At 44.3% G+C, this 24,129-nt stretch overlaps 1 protein-coding gene across 2 annotated transcripts in view; it reads left to right on the top strand.

Annotated features, from left to right (window-relative positions):
- PTPN12 (protein tyrosine phosphatase non-receptor type 12) overlaps positions 1–24,129 on the top strand; it is a 68,881-nt gene that overhangs the window by 19,210 nt on the left and 25,542 nt on the right. For both annotated transcript variants that reach the window (XM_061562898.1, XM_061562897.1), the window contains exons 2-11: positions 2,003–2,111; positions 4,187–4,263; positions 7,354–7,449; positions 8,446–8,484; positions 10,241–10,312; positions 11,699–11,767; positions 12,446–12,588; positions 18,818–18,884; positions 20,895–20,972; positions 22,879–22,980. In XM_061562898.1, coding sequence (XP_061418882.1) covers positions 2,003–2,111; positions 4,187–4,263; positions 7,354–7,449; positions 8,446–8,484; positions 10,241–10,312; positions 11,699–11,767; positions 12,446–12,588; positions 18,818–18,884; positions 20,895–20,972; positions 22,879–22,980 — 852 coding nt within the window. The remainder of the gene's footprint in view (positions 1–2,002; positions 2,112–4,186; positions 4,264–7,353; positions 7,450–8,445; positions 8,485–10,240; positions 10,313–11,698; positions 11,768–12,445; positions 12,589–18,817; positions 18,885–20,894; positions 20,973–22,878; positions 22,981–24,129) is intronic.

The raw sequence follows: 24,129 nt of genomic DNA, 5'->3' as shown, positions 1-24,129 counted from the left end.
CTTTAATCTAAATTATCCTATGGATGTTATTGTTTGACTTGCATCACACTGGGATTTTTGCACACAGCGTTGTAATACGGTGTTTTTTTCTGGAAGATTTGCTGGTTTATCCAGGATGTTTCTGTTCATATTTTGTTTGTTGCGGTTGCGCCCGACTCAAGAGCCGCATGGCTCACAGGGCTACACCTAATACATGAAACTTGAAACTTGTAACATGACCAGCACGGCACGTGGAAACCCTCACACACAGTCGATTTAAAAGTTCCTCGGTGGCGAGATCTTAACTACCTCGCCTCGTATACAGGAGGACGTGGGTTCGATCCCGACCCTGACGCCTGTATATTTGGAATTTGCATGTTCTCCCTGTGGTCGTGTGGATTTTTTTTCGGGTCCTCCAGTTTTTCCCTCCACATTTAGAATGAACATCACGCGTTTAAGAGTATTTGGCTGCTCTATACGTTTTCACACGATAAGCCAGTTTAACACGGAGGCTTACAATAAGCCACTTCGTTGAGCTATCATTTGTGGCCAGGTCGCTTCTGAAAAAGAGCTGCATAGCTCAGTGGGCCTTTCCTTGTAAAATAAAAATATAAAAAGGGATGCACATGTAAATATACTGCAAAATCTATTTTAGCAAAATACATGTGTGTAATTGATGTTGCTGCAGTGCTTTCTGCTGCCCACCACGTACTCCCACAACCTAAAATACCTCTTTAATGTATGGCGGTACCCATCTACGACCTATCCATGTTCAAACCCTGCTTGGCTTCCAAGATCTGATTAATTATTTGGTGATAGTGATCGGACAGCATCGGGCGCATTCCAAACCGATTCGGTCATAGGCCGCCACATCCGATGTACAGTTATGATAAGTTAAAGTAGACTTTGTTTCAAAACAAAACAGTGTAAGCAGTATTGGCCACAAATATACCAATACTGAAATATTACCTCAAAATGACTGAATTGGGATTACACGTAGAAAATTTCCTCCTTCCTGCAAAGACTTGGCAGGAGCATCCTGAGGCTCGGTGGGACTTTCCTGGGTAAATAGCATAATATTTAGAAAAAAATAACCAGGTGAGAACTCAAGAGACAAGGATATTCACGTTTGCAAGAGTAACCTGAGTTGGTAAAAGCTACGTAGGTAAAAAATAATAATACTCAAAGAAAATAATAATAAATGAAAATAACTAAATTAAATCACGACGTTTTGGAGGCAACACAAGTCTCCGTCTTCAGGTGGGACCGTCACAGCTAAAATTATTGTATCAAGTGACGATCCCACCTGAAGACGGAGACTTGTGTTGCCTCCAAAACGTCGTGATTTAATTGAGTTATTTTCATTTATTATTATTTTACCTACGTGACTTTACCGAAAAAACAAAAAAAAACATAAAGAGTATGATTTCTTGCAGTCACGAAAGCTTCAAATCTAGAATTGGTAAAAGCTACTTCGTAGACTGCTGTGTCTGATGTATCCACTTTTAAGAACCTCGGACCGAGTGGTCACAGTGGAGGGTTCACGTTCTTTCCTGCATTGCCGTTTACATCCTGTGGTAAACGCCGTGCGCGTGTATGTGTATTTGCGGTTTGCGTGCGCACGTGTAGAAACGTGCAAATGAAAATTGTTGCCATTCCACCACTGAGAAGATACATATCCCCCTTCGGCCACTGCCCTTTATGTCGTAAATTCATATTTCAAAATCCCTGACATTGTGGTAGATTTGGGAGAGATTAGGTCTGAGTTTTAATGCTAAACTTATTGGTTTTAATAAATGCTTAACAGAATCGTTTTCTCGCTTTTCCCGTGGGTTTGTTTTCAATGTTGTCTTGTGCTAAAAAGCTTCCGGCATATGGGTGACTTTGATTTGCGTGGACCTTGCGATGCTCAGTCTTGTCGGGTCGCCATGCTCCTTCCTGATCCCCCGGATCGTGGCTTTGCCATCCCCCTCCCCTTCCCTGTCCACCCCTCCACCCACACACCGTCCTTGTGTTCCTGCAGAGGCTACGCCGCCAGTCGATGCGCTACCGCAGTGACCGAACCTACCCGACTACCTCCGGGGAGAACGAGGACAACATGCGCAAGAACCGCTACAAGGACATCCTGCCATGTGCGTTTGCGGCAAGCTGTTAGCGCCCCACCCCCTCCCCCTGTCACACGCGACATCTCACGTCTTTCACTCTCCGCCGACATCCGAATTCTCGGCCTCGGATGACCCGAGCGGGCTCCCCTCCGCTTAATGCCTTGCCGTCGCTAAATGCTCCCATGAACGAATCACCCCGAGTGCTCCCGATCTCGTCAGATCTCGAAGCGGGGATTTCAGCCTGCGAAGTGATTGCAATAGGGACCATTGTGCATATGCAGGTTGTTATAGGATGCTGTGGGGCTACGTGGTGGGCAGGAGAGGACAGTGCAACAAAATCAAATGTGTGTACAGTACTTACGTGCTCCCGCATCTAGACTCTCTGCCTTCAAAAACCTGCACAAATATGGTCAGACAACTCCATAACCTGCAGGAAATTAAGAGGTTCCTGGGCGATTTCATTATCGGTTCCTTACATATACATACGCTTAAATATAAGTGTGTGGTAAGCCTTTGGGGGCAGTCCTCAGCCTCTGTTAAAGGGACTACATTTAAAGGCTCTTGGCAATACTGTATATCTGCATTTAAATAGCCTCAGACACCGTGTACTCTGAGCGGGACCCTAAACACATACCTGACCTCGTCCTGTTGGACTCCACCGTTTAAGTCAATGAAATACAAGTTGTTTTAGTGATGGCTTGGCGCCACTACAGCAATTATGTCTGTTGGCTAGTGTCACCAAAGTGGGTGTAGGGCAGATGTGATGTGGAGCTCGTTGGGTGTGCGAGTAAATGGTTTTGCGGTCTCAAAGCTGGTTAACATTGCGTGTACAATATGCTACCGTATTCACGCACAATCGGTTGGCATTCACCTAACATTGCAAAGCAATCATTACGGTCATAGTGTTAAAATTGGGGACTTTGGCTACTGTTAACAAATTAACAGCTTCTACACCAGGTGTTCACAACATAGCGGGCAGCTTGAAGTTAGTTTCCTACGCTCATAGGTGTTTTACAACGCATATTGGACTAATTTTCACCAGTACAGTTCTTCCTGCCAATTCTTCCTCTGGATTTTAACGCAGCAGTTCACGCCTAAATTTTAAATGGAGCATTCTGAAAGCGACAAAATGAACGTAATTTCGCAAACGCTACCGTGGACAATCTGCCAGACAAACGACAAATAACAGCGTTCCAAAAATATTCTTGGCAACGTTTACTCGCCACATACGAAATAATTTCTCGCACCGATTACGTAAGGCTGGCACCGTGGTGGTGTTTACGGAACGTGGCTCTTGTTGTCTCGTTAGAACGCCATGGTGCAAAATGCCATTCCGCACGTGCTTTTCAAATGTACACGGTACCTTCTGCGTGCGGAGTTTTATCGTAACGCCAGTCCTAGGACAACCCCCAGGGACGCATTTGCCGAGCCTCTGGATCCATAGTGCGCCATACGCCCACACGCGTGCTCTATGAACATCCGCCCAGCATCGTGGAAATGTCCCTACCACCGAAAATAAACCCCTTGTTGAGCCGAGGCCAAGCGCAGCCTGACGTAGTTGGTTTCGTTCGTGTCATAATTTAAGACGTCCTTTGATGGAGCAAGGTTTGATTTGCTTTCATGTTGCGTAAGTTTTTGCACGTTCCAAAAAAAAAGCCGTCAGTTGTTCTGCCAGAGCACTGCTGCCCTCCACACGTGCAGAACTTGAACTGGAAGGGCGCCCCCTCTTTAACCGCTGCCAGATTTCTAAATCCTTTCCCAGCCACATTATTTAAATATCCATAAGAACTTAATTATAGGAATATTGAAGGCAGAGCGAGCTTCTAGCTCTGTGCAAACGATTCCCCATTGCATCCGTGGGAGTTGAGTAAATGAAACATGGGGTGTGGTGTAGTGCATGAATTTCGTTATAAGTGACTTCATTAGAATAAGATTTATTTTACTGATGTTGAATGTTAAAGAAAGAGCGTCGGTCTATAATCATATAAAAATGTTTGCACGAGTCTCAAGAGCCAGTGGAATCTATTGAATGCTGCTTGCATTACGGGTGTGTGTTTTAACGGTTACGCGTCTGTTTCCCGATCATGGCTGTGTGCGTGCAGTTGAACACAGTCGAGTTAAATTAGCCATCCAACTCCCTGCTGCAAACTCTGATTACATCAATGCGAACTTCATAAAGGTAAGAAAGAGAATTCTGATGTTAACGTACAATTATACCGTGTCCTTGAAATACCAGGTTCATTCAGCGTTGGGGTGCCCAAGTGTATCTGTGTTCGTAACAAAACCCCGTTATTTACATGAAGGCCAATTTTAGCCCATTGACAGCGATTAATGTTCTTTACAAGAACCACTATCCAGGCTTAAAATCCCTGCTTAGCTCCAGCGATCTGATGAGATCGAGCGCTTTCTGAGTGATTTGGCCAGAGGCAGTCGACCATAAATCGTGCCTACATTAGACCTTGTTTTCTGACTCCCACGCAGCCCCTAACCCCCCCCCCCCCCCCCCCCCCAGCGTAGCAGCAGCAGAGGGAAAGGGGAGTGCAACGGGCAGCGGAAACAGATATTGTTTGTGTCTGACCCCCAAGTAGCCGCTTTGCTCAATGAGACTGGGGATGCAGATCTGGACCCTGGTGCCATTCCTGGATCGTTCCTGGCCTGGCCAGTTCCCAGTGGTCGTGGCAAAAGAGTTTCATCCAAAATGTCAAATGTTTGTAAACGTTCTGGGAATAAATTACAGACAGTTCAGCATTAGTTTGTACAATTTTTGCATGCTCAGTGCTTGAATATAAAGGTGGACTGTGTTGTATCTCAATAGGTCTCAAGAAACGAGTCTCTTCTTAGAGCTTATGGCAGAAGAATAAATTTGAGTTTTCTACTTGCAATCCTTTTTTTGTAAGGGTGGAAAACTATTTTTACTTCCAGCATTGGATTGAATTTGTTACTTTTTGGACAAGCTGAAATGCCTTACCATTGGCATGAATCGTTCAACACCGCGCTAAGAAATCAGGTCCCATATGTGTAGAGTTAAAGCCTCAATGCTGAGCTTTTTTTGCCCTGCACCCTGCTCACAAATGTTTTTTTCCCCCGTAGACTTAAAACATTTTCATAGTGAATTGTTTGGGTGAAATATATTCTGGTGGCATATTTTATATAATACTATACTTTATTTATTTATAGTGCCACATCATAACCGCTTGTGTATTGCTTTCTGGAGCTTTGTTTAGTTGTAAAAACATTGCAAAGCACAGGATGTTTAACCATGCTAAGTGCCCTGTGAAACATGAAGCCACCTCACTGGAAATGGTAAAAAAAAATGTGTGCTTGGAAGTGCATGTTTTCCTTTGTGCTGTGTATTTGTGCGTTCCTGTACACATATACATTACTTGGTGTAATAAATGCATATTGCGAGTGGGTGCTTTGATATATGATGCACAAATGCACGTGGATTCCGATAGGTGCATGGTGTGTTACGGTCTTTTTTTACTGTAAAGCCACTTACTGGGGTCAGTGGAGCCTGAAAAATAAAGCTTACATAAATACCTTTGTTACATGTAATAACGAGGTCAAATTTAATTAATTCCGGTATAATTCTAATAGTGTAATGGCTCACTCGTGAAATGGGCTTTTTCCAGTTTGCTTCATTTAATCAATGGTTAATGGACACCTGCGTAAGAGTTTACCACGCTGCTGCTTTAACAAATTACATCGCTGTCATGGTCTGTGTGCTGTTTGTGCAAACGACCACTCTACTTTGTTTACCAAAGTGTGATTGTGAAGCTTACATTGACCCTTGAAGGGTAGTGCTTTACCAGGGGTAGGAAATAGTATAGCATCTGTCAGTTTTTATTTCTTTGTCATGATTTATTGATTTTAAATAAATTCTTACATTCCGGATGCATCCATCGATTGTGCAACTAAGAATCGATAATTTACTATTAGTACAAATTGCTTGGCGAATGTCCTTTTAGGATCATGGAAATCATAAGGCATAACAAACAAGACAAACCTATGAGACAAATAATAAGACTAAAAAGAGTTAATTATTGCATCAATTCGTAATAGCACGTACGAACCAAAACAACATATGAGACAGAAGACAGAGAATACAAATGCAACTTAAAACCAAATCAAAACAATAATTAATTCTTGAATTGAATCGTGACCCTGAAACCTTGCAATTCGTTTAATGACTTAATCCCAAGGGAAATCATTCTACAGTATGCCTCGTAATTATTAAAAATGCAAACAAATTATGATGATTTTATAACTGTATTGGGTGTCGGTGGTTGGGAGGTGAGTGCTGAGCTCTGCTTACACCAATCCAACAAACCAACCTCGCCCAAATTAAATTGTTCATCCTGTTCACGTGCCTCGTTATAGCAGGAACGTGGCACTCTTCCAACACCGAGCGGAACGGGCTGATTTCAGTCGGTACGCCAAGGTTTTGTGAGAGGGGGCTGCACAGCGCAGTCCTGTTACCAGAGTCACGCGTGCCAGCACAGCCAGTCTTAACAAACACGCGCACACTTCCGCCACTTTCGTACGGCGTGACACGTGCCAAAATACCAAGCCTTCCGAAACAAGCTTGTAGCGGCAGGCTCGCGCGCTCAAGCGGTGATTTCATAAGAAAAAAAGAGAATTAACTGTATAACATGCTGTTATTTGGATTCATACGGCGTCTCAAATCGACAAATGATCAAGATGCTGTAAATAAACAGTGGGCTTATTTATTGTGAGGAAGCAGTCGGTCATAGGCCTCGGTAAAAAAAGGGGGGGGGGGGGGTTCTTGAACTTAATATGAACAGGGCAGCGAAGACCACAGCACAGGTGACTGGGGGAAATAAGTTCCAGAATATGGGGGCAGCAGAGGAGAATAGCCGAGAACTGTTTCATTGCTCGCGGCAAAACATTTGATCAAACAAGCAAAACATTTGACTAAAACCCATATTAATGTTGAGAATTTCAATCAACCAATCACTTTTGCTTATGACTGAATTAGCATCTACTTATATAAGTCTGTGCGCAGATTGGTAAGCCAGGAAATGTCTTCAGCTGATTTGCGGTGGATTGCTTCAATGTCTCCGTTGAACTTTCGGAGTTCACAGTGGTTCATTGCCTATGTGGTCAACGGTCAGGTCATTGTTTCGCGTGCCGGGCTTTCTTGGCATGGCAAGACGGCAACAAAAACACGCACGTGCGATACGTCACTGAAACACTGTTTGCATGGAGTTGGCTGACGATGTGTGTGCGTGTGCGTGCATGTGAGCAGGGCGTGAGCAATCCGCGGGCGTACATCGCCACTCAGGGCCCCCTGCCACACACACTCGTCGACTTCTGGAGCATGCTCTGGGAGCACAACGTCAAGGTACCTCCACATGCGGCCATTGGCTGGCCTCGCTTACATTTGTATGTACGTCGAACTTCTTTTGCACCGTACGTAGCCAACCATGCTTATTGGAGACGCGGGATAAGGACAACACATTAAAGACAAAGTTCTAAAGGAATGAGTTTTCAATTTACATTTGAAAGTGACATCCTAATATCGAAAAGAAGAGCGTTCCAAAGGGCCGCAGAAGCGCATCTGAGAGCACGATGCAGTGACCACTTTGTTCAATGGATAGCCAAAACTTTTATGGTTACGATGACCCCTACACGGTAGAACTCTTCTCATCCCTGGTGAAGCGGGGGAGGCGCTGTTGGCAAGGGCTATTTTTCTCCATCAATGCAGCCATCCAATTCCCGCAGGGTCATGAACGTGTGTGGAAAAGGGTTCGGTGGCCCACCCCTGCCAGCTGATTTTTACCCCACCCTGTACCCACAATCTCTCCCACACTTTTCATTGCTGGGTGCTGTGGGTTGAAGCCACTTTTGTAAAAATGTTATTCAAAGTCTTACTTTGTTTATCCATGGAAATTGCTCCTGTTATCCGTGCGTCTGTCTGAGTAAATATGGACAAAAGGATGAATTTACTAAATCTTGGGAGACGGCTGGTGACTCCTTATTCGCAAGTGCATTTTAACATGTCCAGCCTTTTGTAAATCCACTATAAATAAACATCAACAAACACTCAATTGAGCATGATGATGTGTTTTTACTGCAAATAAAAGCATACTATTTCAATATTTCATGTTTATCTGCCAGTTTACATTTACAGTACATGAATGGAAGGAAAATATCATATCAGATGTCACATGACTTAACGCAGAACACAACTCACGCTGTCTTTTGGCATGGCATGAATTCCACATCCTGTCACTTAATTCTTGTTTGAAATTGAGCAGAAGCTTTCCTTAGCTGGTAACAACATATTTAAATATTTTCTTTCTGATGAAACTGATTTTTTTTTATTCAATGATTTCAGGTGATCGTCATGGCTTGTCAAGAGGTGGAGATGGGAAGGGTATGCTTTTATTTATTTTTTTACTAAATGCACTCGTCACTTAGGGATGATATCAGGCAAAGGGCAAGTATTGATGCATTGTGCCAATGCATCGGGAACTCAATGTGACACTAATTCATTATTTTACGCGTCGTTCAGATGTGCACATTCTAGCTTAAAAAAAAAAATCCACATATATCTGAGTGGCTCTGAGGTCAAGAGCCGGCACCGCTAAGGTCATACATTTTATTAAAAGCAGTTCCCTTTGATTAAACTGGGTTGTTAGGTTGATGGTCTTTGCCCAATAAACAACGACTGAACAAAACAAATAATAATTTTTACTTTGAATCAGCAATTCATTTAGCAAAATTCCAGTTCTCAGAATTCAAATATCAGTTTGGCTATGATGTGACCAACGTTACTGTCACGTGGCAGAGCGGATGGGCAAGTGCTGTCCTCTATTGGGTGGACCAGAGGTCACTTGAAAGGGTCTCAGAGGTAGTTTGTTTAATATCTACTTCCGTGAGCTGTTCTCTAACATGGGAGGTTGCACTGGACTGCGAGAGATATGATTGTATACGTCATCGTGCACTATGACACCGACAGCAAAATCGGAATTAAATTGAGGAAAAAATACGTAAGTAAATATATTTTTGGGTTTTAATTGTTCATTTTACTTTTCCCCAGTTATATTCCAGTCGTGCTCTCAGTATCATGTTATGAAATGGAGATTTTTTTTTTAATAACGCTCCGCTTAAAGTGTACTAACCACCCTGTGTTAGAGAATGGCCCCAAAAATTGACGTCACAGAACCACATTTAAGGTCACATCATTAGGTTTCTTTTTCCATCGTACGGGCACACCGTTTATCTGGCCTGAAAAGAGTGTTCATCACAAGTTAATCGAGCTGCATTTAAAAACCTGTATTGTGGATGCATTTTTCATTTTCTCATAGCTTGAAAAGTCATACTGAGTAAAACATTTTGAATAATAATAATGTGCTGTGTTGTTGGCACAGTTATTGGTGACCGAAGCAGAGGCCATCAATTACGCTGCACTTTAAAAACCTTGTTTAAGTGTGGGCGGTTGCCCAGATTTGAAACCCAGGAATTCAACAACACATCGGAGCTCAATGCTCTGATGGTAGCCCTCTGAGCCACCTGGCCACCTCGCTGTGTGTGTATGCCTTCTCAACACGTGGCCTGCAGACTGCTAACACAGTCCACCGACACGCACACGCTTTTATTTTGTTTATTTCAACTGACATTTTTTTATTGTCATTCAACCTGAATGAATGTTAGAATCTTGAGTCTTGCTATGCACCGACACTAATTGTTGTAAACATACGCTCTTTACTTGTTTATATTTATGGCGCCATTCCTCCCCCACCACAGCAAGCCAACCATAAAATTTGAGTTCTGTACAAGATGTGGTGTGGTGGCTTCCACACTTGCACTACATTCTGATGAGCTGAGGTTGATTTCTGCCCATGGCTAACATCAGTGGCGAGTGGTAAATGAACCAGTCATGGTCCCCCCCCCACCACCACCACCTGTTTCTTTATTTGCTGGAAGCTGTCTCGGCTAGCTTAAAGGCCTTGTAACCCAGACTCATAATTTTTGACGTTGTGTGCATTGAGGTGGTTTAGTGACATGGCCACATGAAGGGCCCTGTATTGGTCAACACAAGCGGATGGGCGCGGCTGTCAGTTTTCTATGCACATATTTTAAGACCGTTGTTAATCGCGGAAGCGATGCGTGTGCATTTTTTATTGCAGAAAAAGTGCGAGCGGTACTATGCCTTAACGCAGGAAGAGCCACTCACCCTGGGACCATTCACAATATCCTTGGTGAGTCCTTCTTCTTTAGTTCCCTTCAATCATCTGTTCGAGACGATGGGGCGAATGAGATCTTTCCCACCTGTTCTTTTCTTGTACCAACTTCATGGCTTCCTTTCCTCTTGTGGCCCTTTTTGGTTCGAGGTAAATTTTCACTGTCAAGCCAGCGCATCTTTAATCTTCCTTTATCTTGTTCCATGTACTTTTTTGTGTAATGCCATGTTTGGTATTTTTTCTGGATCGATTCTAAAAAGTTCTGCAGGGAAAACATGAGCCATCGCAAGTCTGCCCTGATCACATGAATCATATTCTTGGATCAATATCCTTGAAAATAAAGTTGCTTAGTTCTCCGCTCGGAAATATTTGCAATGATATTCATTGGTTTAGACTCGGCCAGCCCTAGAACATAGTCCGCTGCCATCTAACATCATAATAATAAACAAGAATGACCTTTACTTATCCAGTGAAGTTCCACTGGTTCTGAGGATTATTTTCATCATTAAATGTTTTGTTTGTCCATTCGCCATTTGCATACGGATGGAATTTGGGTGATCTTAAGGAAAACCTGTGCATACGAGGAGATAACACTCAAATCTCCGCACAGAAACATTCAAGAAACTCATTGCTTTACTGTTGTCTCTTGACCACTTTTTAGCCCAAGTCTACACAATCAGATATTCACCGGAAATCTCCCATACGAGTATTGGGTTCATCCCAACAATTAGCGATACCTTTGGGGTCATGGAATGTGATGCAGAGGGCGATTTGGAGTGCGCACCCCTGCCACCTTCGCCTGCCCACTACCCATACGCCTCACTGTCTTAGCCACCAGCTATAGTTAAATTAATAACATACTCTACACACTCAGAGCCTCCAGACAAACAAGAAATTGTATGAAACATATTTTTTGCTGTCTCTTCTCTCTTCGTGCAACTTTTCTTTCTACTCCAGTGTTTTTCGATTGTATACTCGGTGATTTATTCATACGGAACCCCGTGGTTGAAGAAGCAGGATTAGAGTATTTGGCTGCTATAAATATTCCACGCGATAAGCCACTTTGTTGAGCTATAATTTGTGGCCTGGTCGCTTCTGAAAAAGAAGTTAATAGCGTAGTGGGCTTTACATGGTAAGGTAAAAAAATATTAGGTTAGTTTTATATGTATATATATTTTAAGTGATTTGTTTACCTTTCCAAAACTTTGCACTCCTATCATGTTTTTGTATTGTTCTGACCCAACCCTAACTGGACGTCTGTGAAAAAAAGCTTCATAGCTGATCGGATTCGTCCAGTATAAATAAATATTCAGATTTTGATTCTCTGCCAGGGAACGCGTGGTGACAACGCTTGCCGGAGCGGCGCGATTGATGTGCACGCTGCTAATAACCTTGCTGCTCTAGTTGCAGGTGGAGAAGCAGCACAGGGGCGAAGACTACTGCATACGGACACTGAGTGTTCACTATGGAAATGTACGTACACGCACGGTAACACTAGTGCCCACAAGCTCGCAACATGCAAGGGATAGCCTAAATGTCGTGCCTTTTCAAACATTAACAGTATTAATTCGTCAATCAAGGGTGACTGGGAAATAAAGGAGGCATTACTGTTGGGTTATCTCAGGAATCGCAATCAAAAGAGAAAATGCATTCTGGAGGATGCCAGGTGTGGAGATGGAGCAGTGAGATCGGTTTATGTGCAGGAGTGAGATGGATTGCGGCAGCCCTCGACCGAATGGGATTGCGACGCTGTGGGGAGGTCTTGATCCAGCAGTCGCTAGATAATTGCTGTTGATGATGATAATGACGACCATGAACAGTATGGCGCGTGTAGGAGATGGGCCAGAGGTCGCAATCGGGTACCCGATACCCGTACCCTAACCGATACCCGGGTACCCATACCCGGCCGGGTACGAGTACCCGTTTGCGACCCTGGTGCGTCCGGGTACGGGTAGGCCGTGAGTCACTGGTGAGTAACCGTTTGTCACTCATTTCGGGTAGGGTACGGGTACGGGTACCCATTTGCGACCCTGGTGCGGCCGGGTATGGGTACGGGTAAGGAATCAAAACCCGTTTGCGACCTCTGAGATGGACACGGCCGGGTAGGTGTTGATCACGGCACGGTGGCGCGTTGCGCGTGCTTGCCCACAGGAAACCCGCACCGTCTTCCAGTTCCACTACTCCAACTGGCCAGACCACGACGTGCCCTCCTCCTTCGACCCCATCCTCGAGATGATCGCCATCATGCGCGAGTACCAGGACGATGAGGACAGCCCCATCTGCGTGCACTGCAGGTACCACTAGCACTGCCTGTATGTACGTATGTTGAACTTGACGTATGAAAAATAAGAATAGGTATTACATTTTCCTGCAATAAAACAGGTGTTAAAATGTTTACACACCAAATGGATACCTTCAGCACATGTCCAGGTGCTCGGTGTGGATCTTTACATAGCAGGATTATGAGAAATGGCAGTGGATTGGGGGTTGTTATCATCTAACAGTAGATTGGCTGATGATGATTACCTAAAATGCATTACAACTATCATCTGGCATTTGATAGGGCAACCTGATTGTCAAATATTATTTACTCCAAGACCAAGTCCTGGCTTATTATGAGTCCTTCCTACTTACCGAGACATGAATTATATAACTCTGCACGAATTAATAAATACGATAGAAAGGTTGTTGTGACCATACTTAAAGATGGTCAACACGTGTTGATTAAGGTTTCAGTTTAAGTTAAATTAAAACTATACACGCGCAGCAAACCTTTGGAGTAATGTGAGCTGGGCAGCTATTGCCTCGTAGCCACCACAGACGACTAAAAACTCGGTGACGGCATTTGAATGAATGAACAAACAGAGTCGCAGGCGAATTCATTCATTGTTATCCGGTGTCGTATGAAATACAATGGCGGGGGCGACGTTATGCGACGTGATCTCACACACACACACACAGGTGCCCGACATGTATTTCCTGCCAGATAGGGTGGTGGTGGCCAGGTGGTGGTACACACAGGAAGGGGGGGACGTGGCCGTTGATTGTAGGCCTCGGTTGCAGCGGCCGCCCCTGCGCGTGCACACACTTGGCTCCTCCGTACGCCGCGACGAAACGGAAACGCGTGCACCGAGCTCATATCTGCATGAGCCGCCTGCGGGGAACTCTCGCTGATGCAGGAAGTTTTGAGGGTTTTTTTTCTTTATCTTGACTGCATTTGACGTAACTTAAGAAATGAGTTACAACTATTGAAATTGAGTACATTTGGTGTTTGTGCCATTCTTGTAGCTCAGGGGCTAATGCGAAGGTGCTGTATTTCACAGGCGGTTACAGTCTGCCAGTAGGGAGCGATGTGGGTATGTGTAGTCCCAGTTGAGCAATTTGCCCGGTGATTTTTCAAGTTTGACAAATTTGGACCACGACACCAGCAGACAATGCTCTACTTATTTCGAATGACGTCAAGGGATCTCTAACGTCCACTGAAGCAGACAGCGGGTATCTTTTATGCTAACTACACACAGCACAGTAATAACCAGGGTGGCCTGCTGCATTCGAACCGTGAACCTCTATAACAAGTGGCAGACGGGCATCCGCTGGCCCATCTCACTGTCCCAAGCGTTATCATGACCCCCCCCCCCCCATCCTGGTTACAGGCGGATGTATGGAAAACATTAAAAACCTTTATTGGCTCATGTCATTTGAGCAAGTCTCTAACATTAATACAACATTATACTAAGTTTGGAACATCTTTAGGAGATATATATTGCCACGCCCAACCACTATACAGACGGAAACACGTAACATTATTCGTTATTCGATATCTGAGCTGTCTATGGGGATAAACTATGCACGAGATTATATTATTTGGTGACTGTAATGACAAAAACACATGCATGGCCACTCACTGATTCTGAATTGTTTTTAAGGTGGGCTTCTAGTACACGTAAAGGACTGCTCTAATGAAAGTCAATCGCTTCCACAGAATTTGGAGAATGTGAGCTAAGAATGGCAGGGGTTATTTTTGGGCATTAATGTCTTCATAATGTTTTACTCCATAAAAACAGCGGTAAGACTAAAATCAATTGGAGAGTATGCAGCCTTGTATATACCACCCCTTGTAGAGTGAATAGTCATACATCTTTTATTTTAATGTGAACCCCATGCACAGGATCTTTTATAGCATTAAAACAGTGAAACTTGTGTGTTTTCGCGACAGCTGGCAACTAACCATTTATGTCTCCATCGCCACATTTAAAGGTTAAGCGTTGACAATCAAGGCGTCAGTAGTGTTCGAGTTCTTAACATTTCAAGTTCAATATGTTGCCTTTTACGCCGAGATATTATTTGTATGAATATTTATGCTGAAAGAGCCCCCCTGCTGTGGTTTAAAGTGGCTCCCGAGTTCAAGATTGACTGCTGAAATAATAAAATCATGGACCCGTGGAGAAGAAATTAAAGGAAAGATTGGAAAGGGTCTCATCGCAAATCGGTCTCTGCCAGATTAGCTGATAGTGTGCCAAATTGAAGAAAAAAGAGCTAAATATTGCAGCATAACAGCACGTGAATATTTTCTAAAAACGTTTACAATTTAATGAGTTCATAACGTTTTAAAACATGAAATGTCAGGTGGATAAATTGTTGCACCGTTGATTAATGAGTATTACGTAGTGACGTTTATGCATGATTGGTTTAGCTCAGTAAAAAAGGATTTCTCACAAAGTGAAGGGATACACAAGGCAGAAATACACCCAACAGATGCCAAATAAAACAACAAAAATATGCCAGTGCCAGAGAAGTAGAAAAAAATGAATTGGGAAAAAATGTCCTGTTGGAGAGAACATACATTCATCATTTTCGACATTAGTTGAAGACTAACCACAATTCCTGATAATTGCTTTAATGATCATAGAAAGGAGTTTCCTTTTGGCCAAGAGTACTCTTAACTCACTCTTGGCTAGAACCAAACCAATGGGCAAAATCATTTCAGTTGGCGTTACTCAAACAAGTCTGCGGGGCGTTTAAAAGAAGGATGGGTTTTAGAAAAAAATCTGATATTGCACGGCTGGGCATTCTTTCTCAATATCGTCATGTGCCGATGTTACCGTGCTTGCTCGTGCACCTTTCGTGATCTTTTTTTTTATCGTTGTGGTATTTGTGCGGATCCTTCGCTCTCCGAAGCCGCTTGCAACGCCGCGATCAGACCACCTCTCTCCTGCACCGCCTGCGTTTTGCCACTGAACGTCTAGACCCGTACGTTTCTTTCGCCCACATTGATTCCCTCGTAACTACAAACATCCTTCTATCTTGACAGGAGGCAGAGATTTTGGCCTGATAGTATGATTGGCCAGAAAATGAGACGCGCTTCTGAGTCATGGGTTGTGAAACGCGTTGTTGAGACCATGCCAGCGCTGTGACTTTCACAAAGCAGAACCCTGGCTCTCCTACTGCAGAGTGCAGTCCATTGCCGTGCTGCATAGTTAAGATCACCTATCTTAATTCCATGAATATGTTGTGTTTTTTTCAAGACTCGCTTTGATGGCACCCGTCATTCCCCTCCGCCTTTATACATGTGTAATGCCCTCAAACTCTCGAACCTTTGCACTACATCCTCAATATTAATGCAACCAGCCTGCCTTTTTTTGTTTCCGCTTACTGTAAAATGTGCATCCCCTGTTTTATTTATCTGTGGCTCCAGAAATAAAAATGGCGAGGATTTAAAGGAAATGTACTAGCTTGGGGTGACTTAGAAATGGGCTCTGGTTGCAAAGCTTTCTTCCTCGGACAGGGCTCGTAAATGTTTATACTACACAGGCTAGCTACTTCAGAAACCTGGAGGTAAACACCAGGCAGTCAACAGGTGGACAGCGGTCGAAGTTAATTATTAATTAGTGTTCACTGCCTCAAGGAATTACGGACTTCACTGCATTGTCTGCATGGGTCGCTCGCTGATCACTGCGTGCCGGGGCTCAATGAGTTGTTACATCGTGGCAAGTCAACATTTTCTGAAAAGATTAAACCGCGCCTCTGGGAGTTGTGTGAAACTTACCAAGCAGTCGGATTGAATTAGGCGATTAACTGTAATAATATTGAGGAGGGTGGACAGAGTGGTAAAGTGGTTATTAGCATGCTGCGTTACGAACCTGGCGATTTGAGTTCGATTCCCAGCCAGGCCTAAAACCAGTGGCGAATGAATAAAAAATTGCTGGAATTTAATTTATATTTATAATACAATACATTGTGGTACTTTGTCAATATACTGCTGGATGAAGGCCTGCCCATGCTTTATTGAACACGGGGGGAGTGGGTTGTTTGACCATGCTTCACCACGCTGGTCTGTGCGAGTTGGTGAAGGAGTGCCGGGGACCGTTTCTTACATTATTTGATGCTGATGTTAATCTAATTGTTAAGCAACCCTTCGTCATGAATCCAGCAACCCAGGTTCGATTAATGAGTAACAGGTGATGTCAGAGTTGATCCTGTCTGCGCACACCCTCCGCTTTTAACAAACCCCACTTACCACACGGAGGTAAATTACGGTCAACAAAACCCACACAATCGACAATTACGTGGGGACACGTCCGTTCATTGGTGAATTTAAATTGGTTGAATTTGTATTCTATAAATATATAAACATAACATATAACGGTCCTTGATCAATCCCCTGCTATGTGAAGGTCTCTCTACACCATGTTGGACTTGGCGGTTGTTTGGCCATACTTCACCACACTGGTCACAGCGAAGTGGTGAAAGGGGGGGATGCCCAGGATCGGTTCAGCTATCACTCGCCACTGATGTCAGTAGCCTTGTGAAGGAATCGAACTCGGGGTAGCCATGCTCAAAGCTTAGTGGGTGAACCATTGCGCACTGCGCTCCCCTGCCAGTATTAACTGCAGTGGGTTATTTCATTGCAGTTATTCTGCTTGAGCGTGTATGTGTGTGTTTATAAACAGCCTGCCTGGCATGATGTTATCACCGCCCGTGAACTGCAATCGTACATACTGTAGCGCACACTGTTAATGCCAGATGGACTGATAATTATGGATTCACGATCTCGCACATGTTCACACGCCCACCACTGGAAATATTTTAGCGGCGTTTGTAAGCCGCCACCATTGGCTGCAGTAAATTTCTCACTGCGGCAGCGTGGCACGGTTCAGCGTTTCCACGTGGCTCCTTATACCTTGTGATGGATTTGCAGATGCCCCGCTTGTGTAATGACTTTATTTTGTGATGACCTCAGTTTACACGTCATTGAATGCTGTAAGCAAATCACACTGCCTATGTTGAACAAAGTTTATCGGGAAAATGTTAATAGATTTAATGGGCGTATTAAGATTGGTGGGAAACGTGTAGGGGTTTTGAATTGAAATGTTTTCTGTATTTCTCTCGCAATGTTCCAATGGAGTATCTATTAATCAGATCACTGTGTATGAAATAAAAACACATTGATTTCTCACAATGCTCTTGTAGTAGTTACGGTACACGTATATGTCCAGCCCGTTTGTCTATTGCTGGATTATGGCTTTTCCCCATCCTGGCGAGTCGTTTTAGTTGTGTGACCGTGTTGCACCACGTTCGTCAACGCGGGGCTGTGAAGTTGGGGCGCATCAACGTTGGAGCAGAGACTGCAGCAGGAGATTCTGCTGCACTGCCCTCCGCTGCCCTTAACGTAGTTCCGCAGCATCCTATAACAACTTGGCTGGCATGTCGATTACTCATCCGAGCACAACTCTGCTCATCGTCTAAGATCTGAAGGGATTGGGTGCAATCTGGGTAGGGATTCAAATGAGTGGTCATACAAATCATTACATGCTGTTTAATATCATGTGCTATTACATAACATGTACTGTTTACGTACAAACAAACGTGTCCTTTTGGAGTAAGTACAATAATGGGCGGAATATATGTATACCCTATGCAAATATGCTTGGACAACAAAATGCTACATCTTCTGTTCATCCCTGTAGCCTCCTCGAAAAAAGTAGATTGAATGCATTGTGTGCAACACTAGGATTGTTTCATCTTGCTCTCTGTAGCTCGTGCGTTTCACTGCGGTTCATCTCGCTGTCTGTGGCTCGTGCATTTGACTCTGGTTCACCTTGCTAACTGTGGAGCGTGCGTTTGACTGCGGTTCACCTTGCTGTCTGGCTCGTGTGTTTGACTCTGGTTCACCTTGCTAACTGCAGCTCGTACGTTTGACTGTGTTTCACCTTGATGTCTGGCTCATGTGTTTGACTCTGGTTCACCTTGCTAACTGCGGCTCGTGCGTTTGACTTTGTTTCACCTTGCTGTCTGTGGCTCATGTGTTTGACTCTGGTTCACCTTGCTAACTGTGGAGCGTGCGTTTGACTGTGTTTCACCTTGATGTCTGTGGCTCATGTGTTTGACTCTGGTTCACCTTGCTAACTGTGGCTCGTGCGTTTGACTGCGGTTCACCTTGCTGTCTGGCTCGTGTGTTTGACTCTGGTTCACCTTGCTAACTGCGGCTCGTGCGTTTGACTGTGGCACGTGCTGTGACTGTAGCGCAGGCTGCGGAAGGACCGGGGCCATTTGCGCAATCGACTACACTCGGAATCTACTCAAGCTCGGGGTGAGCCATCTTGATATTCTATACCACGTTCAGGAACAGGATGTACCCAAAATAAAGTTTAACAAAACATACATGAAAGCGCACCATTTTTTTGTTTGTTTGTCGAGATCATTCGTGTAATCGAATCCCGTAGGATCAATGGTAGTGTGCACTTGAAATCTCGATACCGAAGGATATCGTAGCTTTGAAAGGAGACCTGGCCATTGGTATATTTAGACCAAGCGCAGTAGACCTTGAGTCAAGATAAGCTGCCGTACACCAGCTGAGTTATGCACCCTTCGTGCTGACCACCCACACTGAAGCATATCTACACTGTACGTGTGCAAAGTATGCTCAAGGCTTTGATTTTTTTTTTACAAACTACGTGTCATTTTTCATTAATTACGGCATACCCTCCTCCTTTTGGTACGTGCAGTTGTAGCTTGCACTACAGTCGCTTTCCCACACGGCTTTCTGATTTTCAGAGACAACGCAGATGTTTTCTTTTTTCGGAGATTCCATGCATGTTCACACCAACTTACATTCGTCAACGTCCACGGCGCTACTTGCATTTCCAGAGGCCTTTTTGGCGCTGGCCACGTTGAAATTAACTGGACGTTTGTCTTTTTCGAATTTTTACAATGAACGTGTGGGCAGCCCATCCCACAATATTCGCGTTGTCCAGACAACGTGGACGACTCGCGCCTGTCCGCCTTGGGCTATGTTTTCACAATAACTCTAGAGCCTGACGCGTTGCTCGCAGCGCGGAATGTTTTGGCCCTTTTTCACACCCCAGGAAGTCTGCGATTTCAATTGGTGTGTTGCTCTCTCTCTCCTTACGTCTGCCAACCCCCCCCCCCCACCCCCTTTGCGATTGTGATGCAGTGTGATGCATCACGATTTCAAGAGTCTTGTTGCTTACAAACCGTCACGAGCCTCCCAGTCATGAGTTTTTTTATCATCTCTGGAAGCTTTGACAATTAAATCAATATAACGGTTCACATTTCAGCAGGTACAGGTAGAAAGTTGACCCCCGAGGACGATTGCCAGTTAAGCGGATTCTGTCCCATGAACAGCTAGACCTTGTGTTAAGAGCACCAAACCCCACACGGCCTCTTCAATGAGCGATTGCATCCTGCTGGTAGTAGCAGTTTTACATTTTCGCATGAGGCTTGCCGTGACCCAATGCCACTAATAAGCCACAGTTCAGCGAGACAGTCAGGACAGGTGCTTTTGAAGAAGATAGAGGGGACGTGTAATAGCCATTGTCCAATCTAAACTCGTGAAAAGTCGAGGCCTTTTATTAATTGAGATGTTCTAACCACAGCAAGGCCAACTGCATTCGTCATATCGAAATTGGTCAACATCACAATTGGCTTATATGTGCTCAGAACCTCAACAACAATACCACGCCTACCTATGGCATTTTGTATTTGGAAGAGTTCTGTAAACATTGCTTCGGGTGTAATGTTTATATGTAGTGGTAGAAACGATGCATCAATTCTGCGGGTACTGTTGATTCTTAAACGCATGATTCATGCATTGAATGGCATAAGTAACAATGTTTTTTTTATTTGTGTGTATGTATGTTGTACGTTTGGGTGGCGTGATGACACGTTGGTTCATGCACTGCTATGAACCCCGTGACCCAGCCACGGATAACATCAGTGACAAGTGATATATATTTTTTTACCATACTTTCACCGCGCTGGCCCAACAGGAGCGGTTCTGATATGACTTACCGCTGATCTTAGCCATGGCCGGGAATCGAAGTCTGGTTTCTGGGTTTGTAGCGCAGCTCGGTCACCGCTGTGCGCCCACTCCACCACAAACCCCGAGACGTTACACAGAGCGTATTCACAGAGGCACTTGCTTAGCATAATTTCTCAGTTAAACTTCCCGTTTGATTGTGTAATAAAAATAAGCTATAACCTTTCAGGCAATGTCTCCGCATCACGCTTTCGTTTGTTTAATTTCGAATGTGGTGGCGGGCGCGGGGGGGGGGGTGTTTGTTTTTTCTGCTTGCTGCAGAAAATCCCAGAGAACTTCAGCGTCTTCAACTTGATTCAAGACATGAGGACCCAGCGGCCATCCGCTGTGCAAACCAAGGTAATTTCCCAGCATCAACGCGGCGGGGCCTGCCTCGTGCCGCGTCTGCTCATCGTCAGGCGCGTTCAAATGCGTTCTGTCTATGCGCCAACGGGGGAAAGTTCCTATTACATTCTTCAGTGTACATTGAGGGCCTCCGCTTGGCTTGGGTCACATTTATTATTTCTACGTAGCCATGTATGGGCTTTTAATTTAGAAATTCACCAGAATTGTCGTGGCCTCCGATGTTTTTTTTTTTTGCTTAGTTTGTAATGTTGGCATGGTTATTCATCGCCGGTGCAATCGCAGCGTTCGAAGTTCCCTAACTCGCATTGCAAGAAGCGTGCGACGGCGTCGGTGAAACGTACGTGGGGCTGCATCAAAGTTCATTTCGCATCGAGGTCAGGGTTGTAGCCGTTCATTCATCTGACAATACTGCGTGTAAAGTGGCCGCTTCGGTGATCTCATACGTAAAATAACCAGTCAATAAAAAGATTAAATAGCCGATGACCAAAGCACTCGCAGTGTGTACAGTCTCGTATGATCTTGGAACCTAAGCAGGTTTCAGCCTCGGTAGTGTTTATATGGGCGACCACCATACATGAAAGCGCAGGGTGTTATGGGATGCGGGGGGCCACGTTGTTAGCAACGGAGGGCAATGCAGCAAAAATCTATTTACTTTTCGATTTAAAGCTTTCGTGACTGCAGGGATTCATCTTCTTGGTTCTTTCGGTAAAGTCACGTAGAAGGGAAGTAATAAAATAATACAAATAAAATAAAAAAACCATTTATTATGAAGGGAAGTAATAAAATAATACAAATAAAATAAAATTCATTTATTATGTTTTATTTTTATTTCGATTTAAAGCTTTCGTGACTGCAGGGATTCATCTTCTTGGTTCTTTCGGTAAAGTCACGTAGAAGGGAAGTAATAAAATAATAAAAATAAAACATAATAAAACAATTCTCACGACGTTTCGGCCACAACGCAAGCAGCCGTCTGCTTGCGTTGTGGCCGAAACGTCGTGAGAATTGTTTTATTATGTTTTATTTTTATTAATCTATTTACTGTACTGTACTTATTCTTGGTTCTTTCGGTAAAGTCACGTAGAAGGGAAATAATAAAATAATAAAAATATAAAATTCTCACGACTTTTCCACCACTCTTTTCAAATGTTATTGCTGTGGTTTTCACACCTGATGATGATTGCTTGTGTGGCAATCGAAACGTCGTGAGATTTTTATTGTTTTATTTCTATTATTTTAATATTTCCCTTCTACGTGACTTTATCGAAATAACCAAGAATATGAATCCCTGCAGTCACGAAAGCTTTAAATCGAAATTGTACTGTACTTATCCACTTCAGCGTTCATATTCCCTGCCTTCACCAAACCGCACTGACAAATTTGATGAAGTATGGTCAAATAACATCCACTTATTGCACATTGTGGCTGTACATGAAAATACAAAATAATAACAGGCTTGCAATAAATCACTGAGAGGGAAAGCGAGCTCTCGGTGGTTTGGGTAACTGACCATATTTAGGAAATGTCTGTGGACTTGTATTGTACGGATTGATGTCGGCCTTGCTCTTATTGCCCAGTGGGCTTTAACCGTTTAAGGAAGGTGCCTTGCATCTCAACATGCAGCCTCATAATCAAAGCCCTCTGTAGTTATCAATGACATGTACGCTTACAGTACATAGTTCCCCCCCCCACCCCGCCTCTCTTCAAGCTCGTTATTTTAAAAAATATAATAATCTGTCGTCGTTTGAGTGCCTCGTGTTTGTTTTAAAACGCCCATGTGTGTTGAGCACTCGGCAGAGAGAGCGCATGCCGGCTCTGGCCGAGCTTTCCTCTCACCCATTTGTCGTTCACGTCCCCCGTGCCCTGCCGCTCTCGTCCCGTGCCCTGCCACTGCCCCCAGGACCAGTACGAGCTGGTGCACTGCGCAATAGCCCAGCTGTTCCAGCAGCAGATACTCGCATCCAGCCCCTGCTTGAATTCCAACTTGCCTGCGCTCGCCACGGTGAGTACAACACAGCGCACCGATGTTCATCCACCCACAAACCTACTTGGAGGTTTTTTTTACTTGGCCGTTTGGCATTTCGCAAGGTTTTTGGCCCGTGCCCAGCCAATGTGATTACACGAAAATAATTAATTAGATGCACCCACATGCATGTGCGCGTAGTCCGAACAGCAACCGCCAACGTGTGGTCAGGCCTCTTGGATGTTGTCTGTGTAGCGTGGCAATTATGTAGTCAACTAAAGAGTTTGACGTTTAAGCAAGGTATTTATTCCCTTTGAACAGTAAACACTGTGGTTCCATTCCCCATACAAAATACAAACGTATATGTAAGCTGGAGGCCTGAGACCAAGTTACCAGAATGTGCCCAATCTTATCAGATCTCAGAAGCCAAGCGGGTGTTGAGCCTGCATAGTGCGTCAATGGTCGACCACCGTTTACAAGCGGGTTGTTATTGGCTGCTACGTGACTACATTGTGGGGAGCAAAGGGCACCGCATCTGATGTTGCACTACTTTTGTCCACTCGCATCTGTGCTCCCTGCATCTATGCTGGTCAAGTGACCCTCACAACCTGCAGGGCATGGGGAGGTCCTCATTGAGCAGTGGATTTATAAAGCCAGAAACCCAAAATAAGATAGACTATTACTAAACACTGTATTGCCAATGTGATTTCGAATTTGATTCACATTTCAAACTTAAGTGTGTAGGATATTCTGAAGTGGTCACGGTAGCCATACCCAAACCTAGAATCTGAAGAAATGTTGATGCTGCAGCCCATGGCATGAATGAGTGTTGTGGACATGGGAGCAAGATCGCAGGTGATTCGTTTGAATTTGATTGTTCATCGGCGTTGAATGGTGGGCATTAATCCCCAAGCGACACCTTGGCATGCACGTTCTGGCTCTCATTTCCTATGTTCGTGCATCCTTTGGGTTTGTAAAAAAAAAAATCCAAGTATCGTTGAATAAAGTAAGCAGCATTCATGGGCTTTAACTGAGATTCGCCGGTAAGCCAAGCTGGCGTTTCCTCGACCCATGTTGCGGTAACACAATCTCGTCTTCCCTCTTCCCCCGTCGGCTGTGGATTAAATCGTTCACCTAATGTGAGGAGCACTCCGTTTGACTGCCAGCAGGAAATGATGTGCCCAGAGA

Source organism: Lethenteron reissneri, chromosome 30, assembly GCF_015708825.2.
Source record: "Lethenteron reissneri isolate LAM-NWPU_2019-01 chromosome 30, ASM1570882v1, whole genome shotgun sequence".
Taxonomy (NCBI): Eukaryota; Metazoa; Chordata; class Hyperoartia; order Petromyzontiformes; family Petromyzontidae; genus Lethenteron; species Lethenteron reissneri.
Note: the sequence above shows the minus strand (reverse complement) of the source record. Positions and strands in the feature narration are given on the sequence as shown.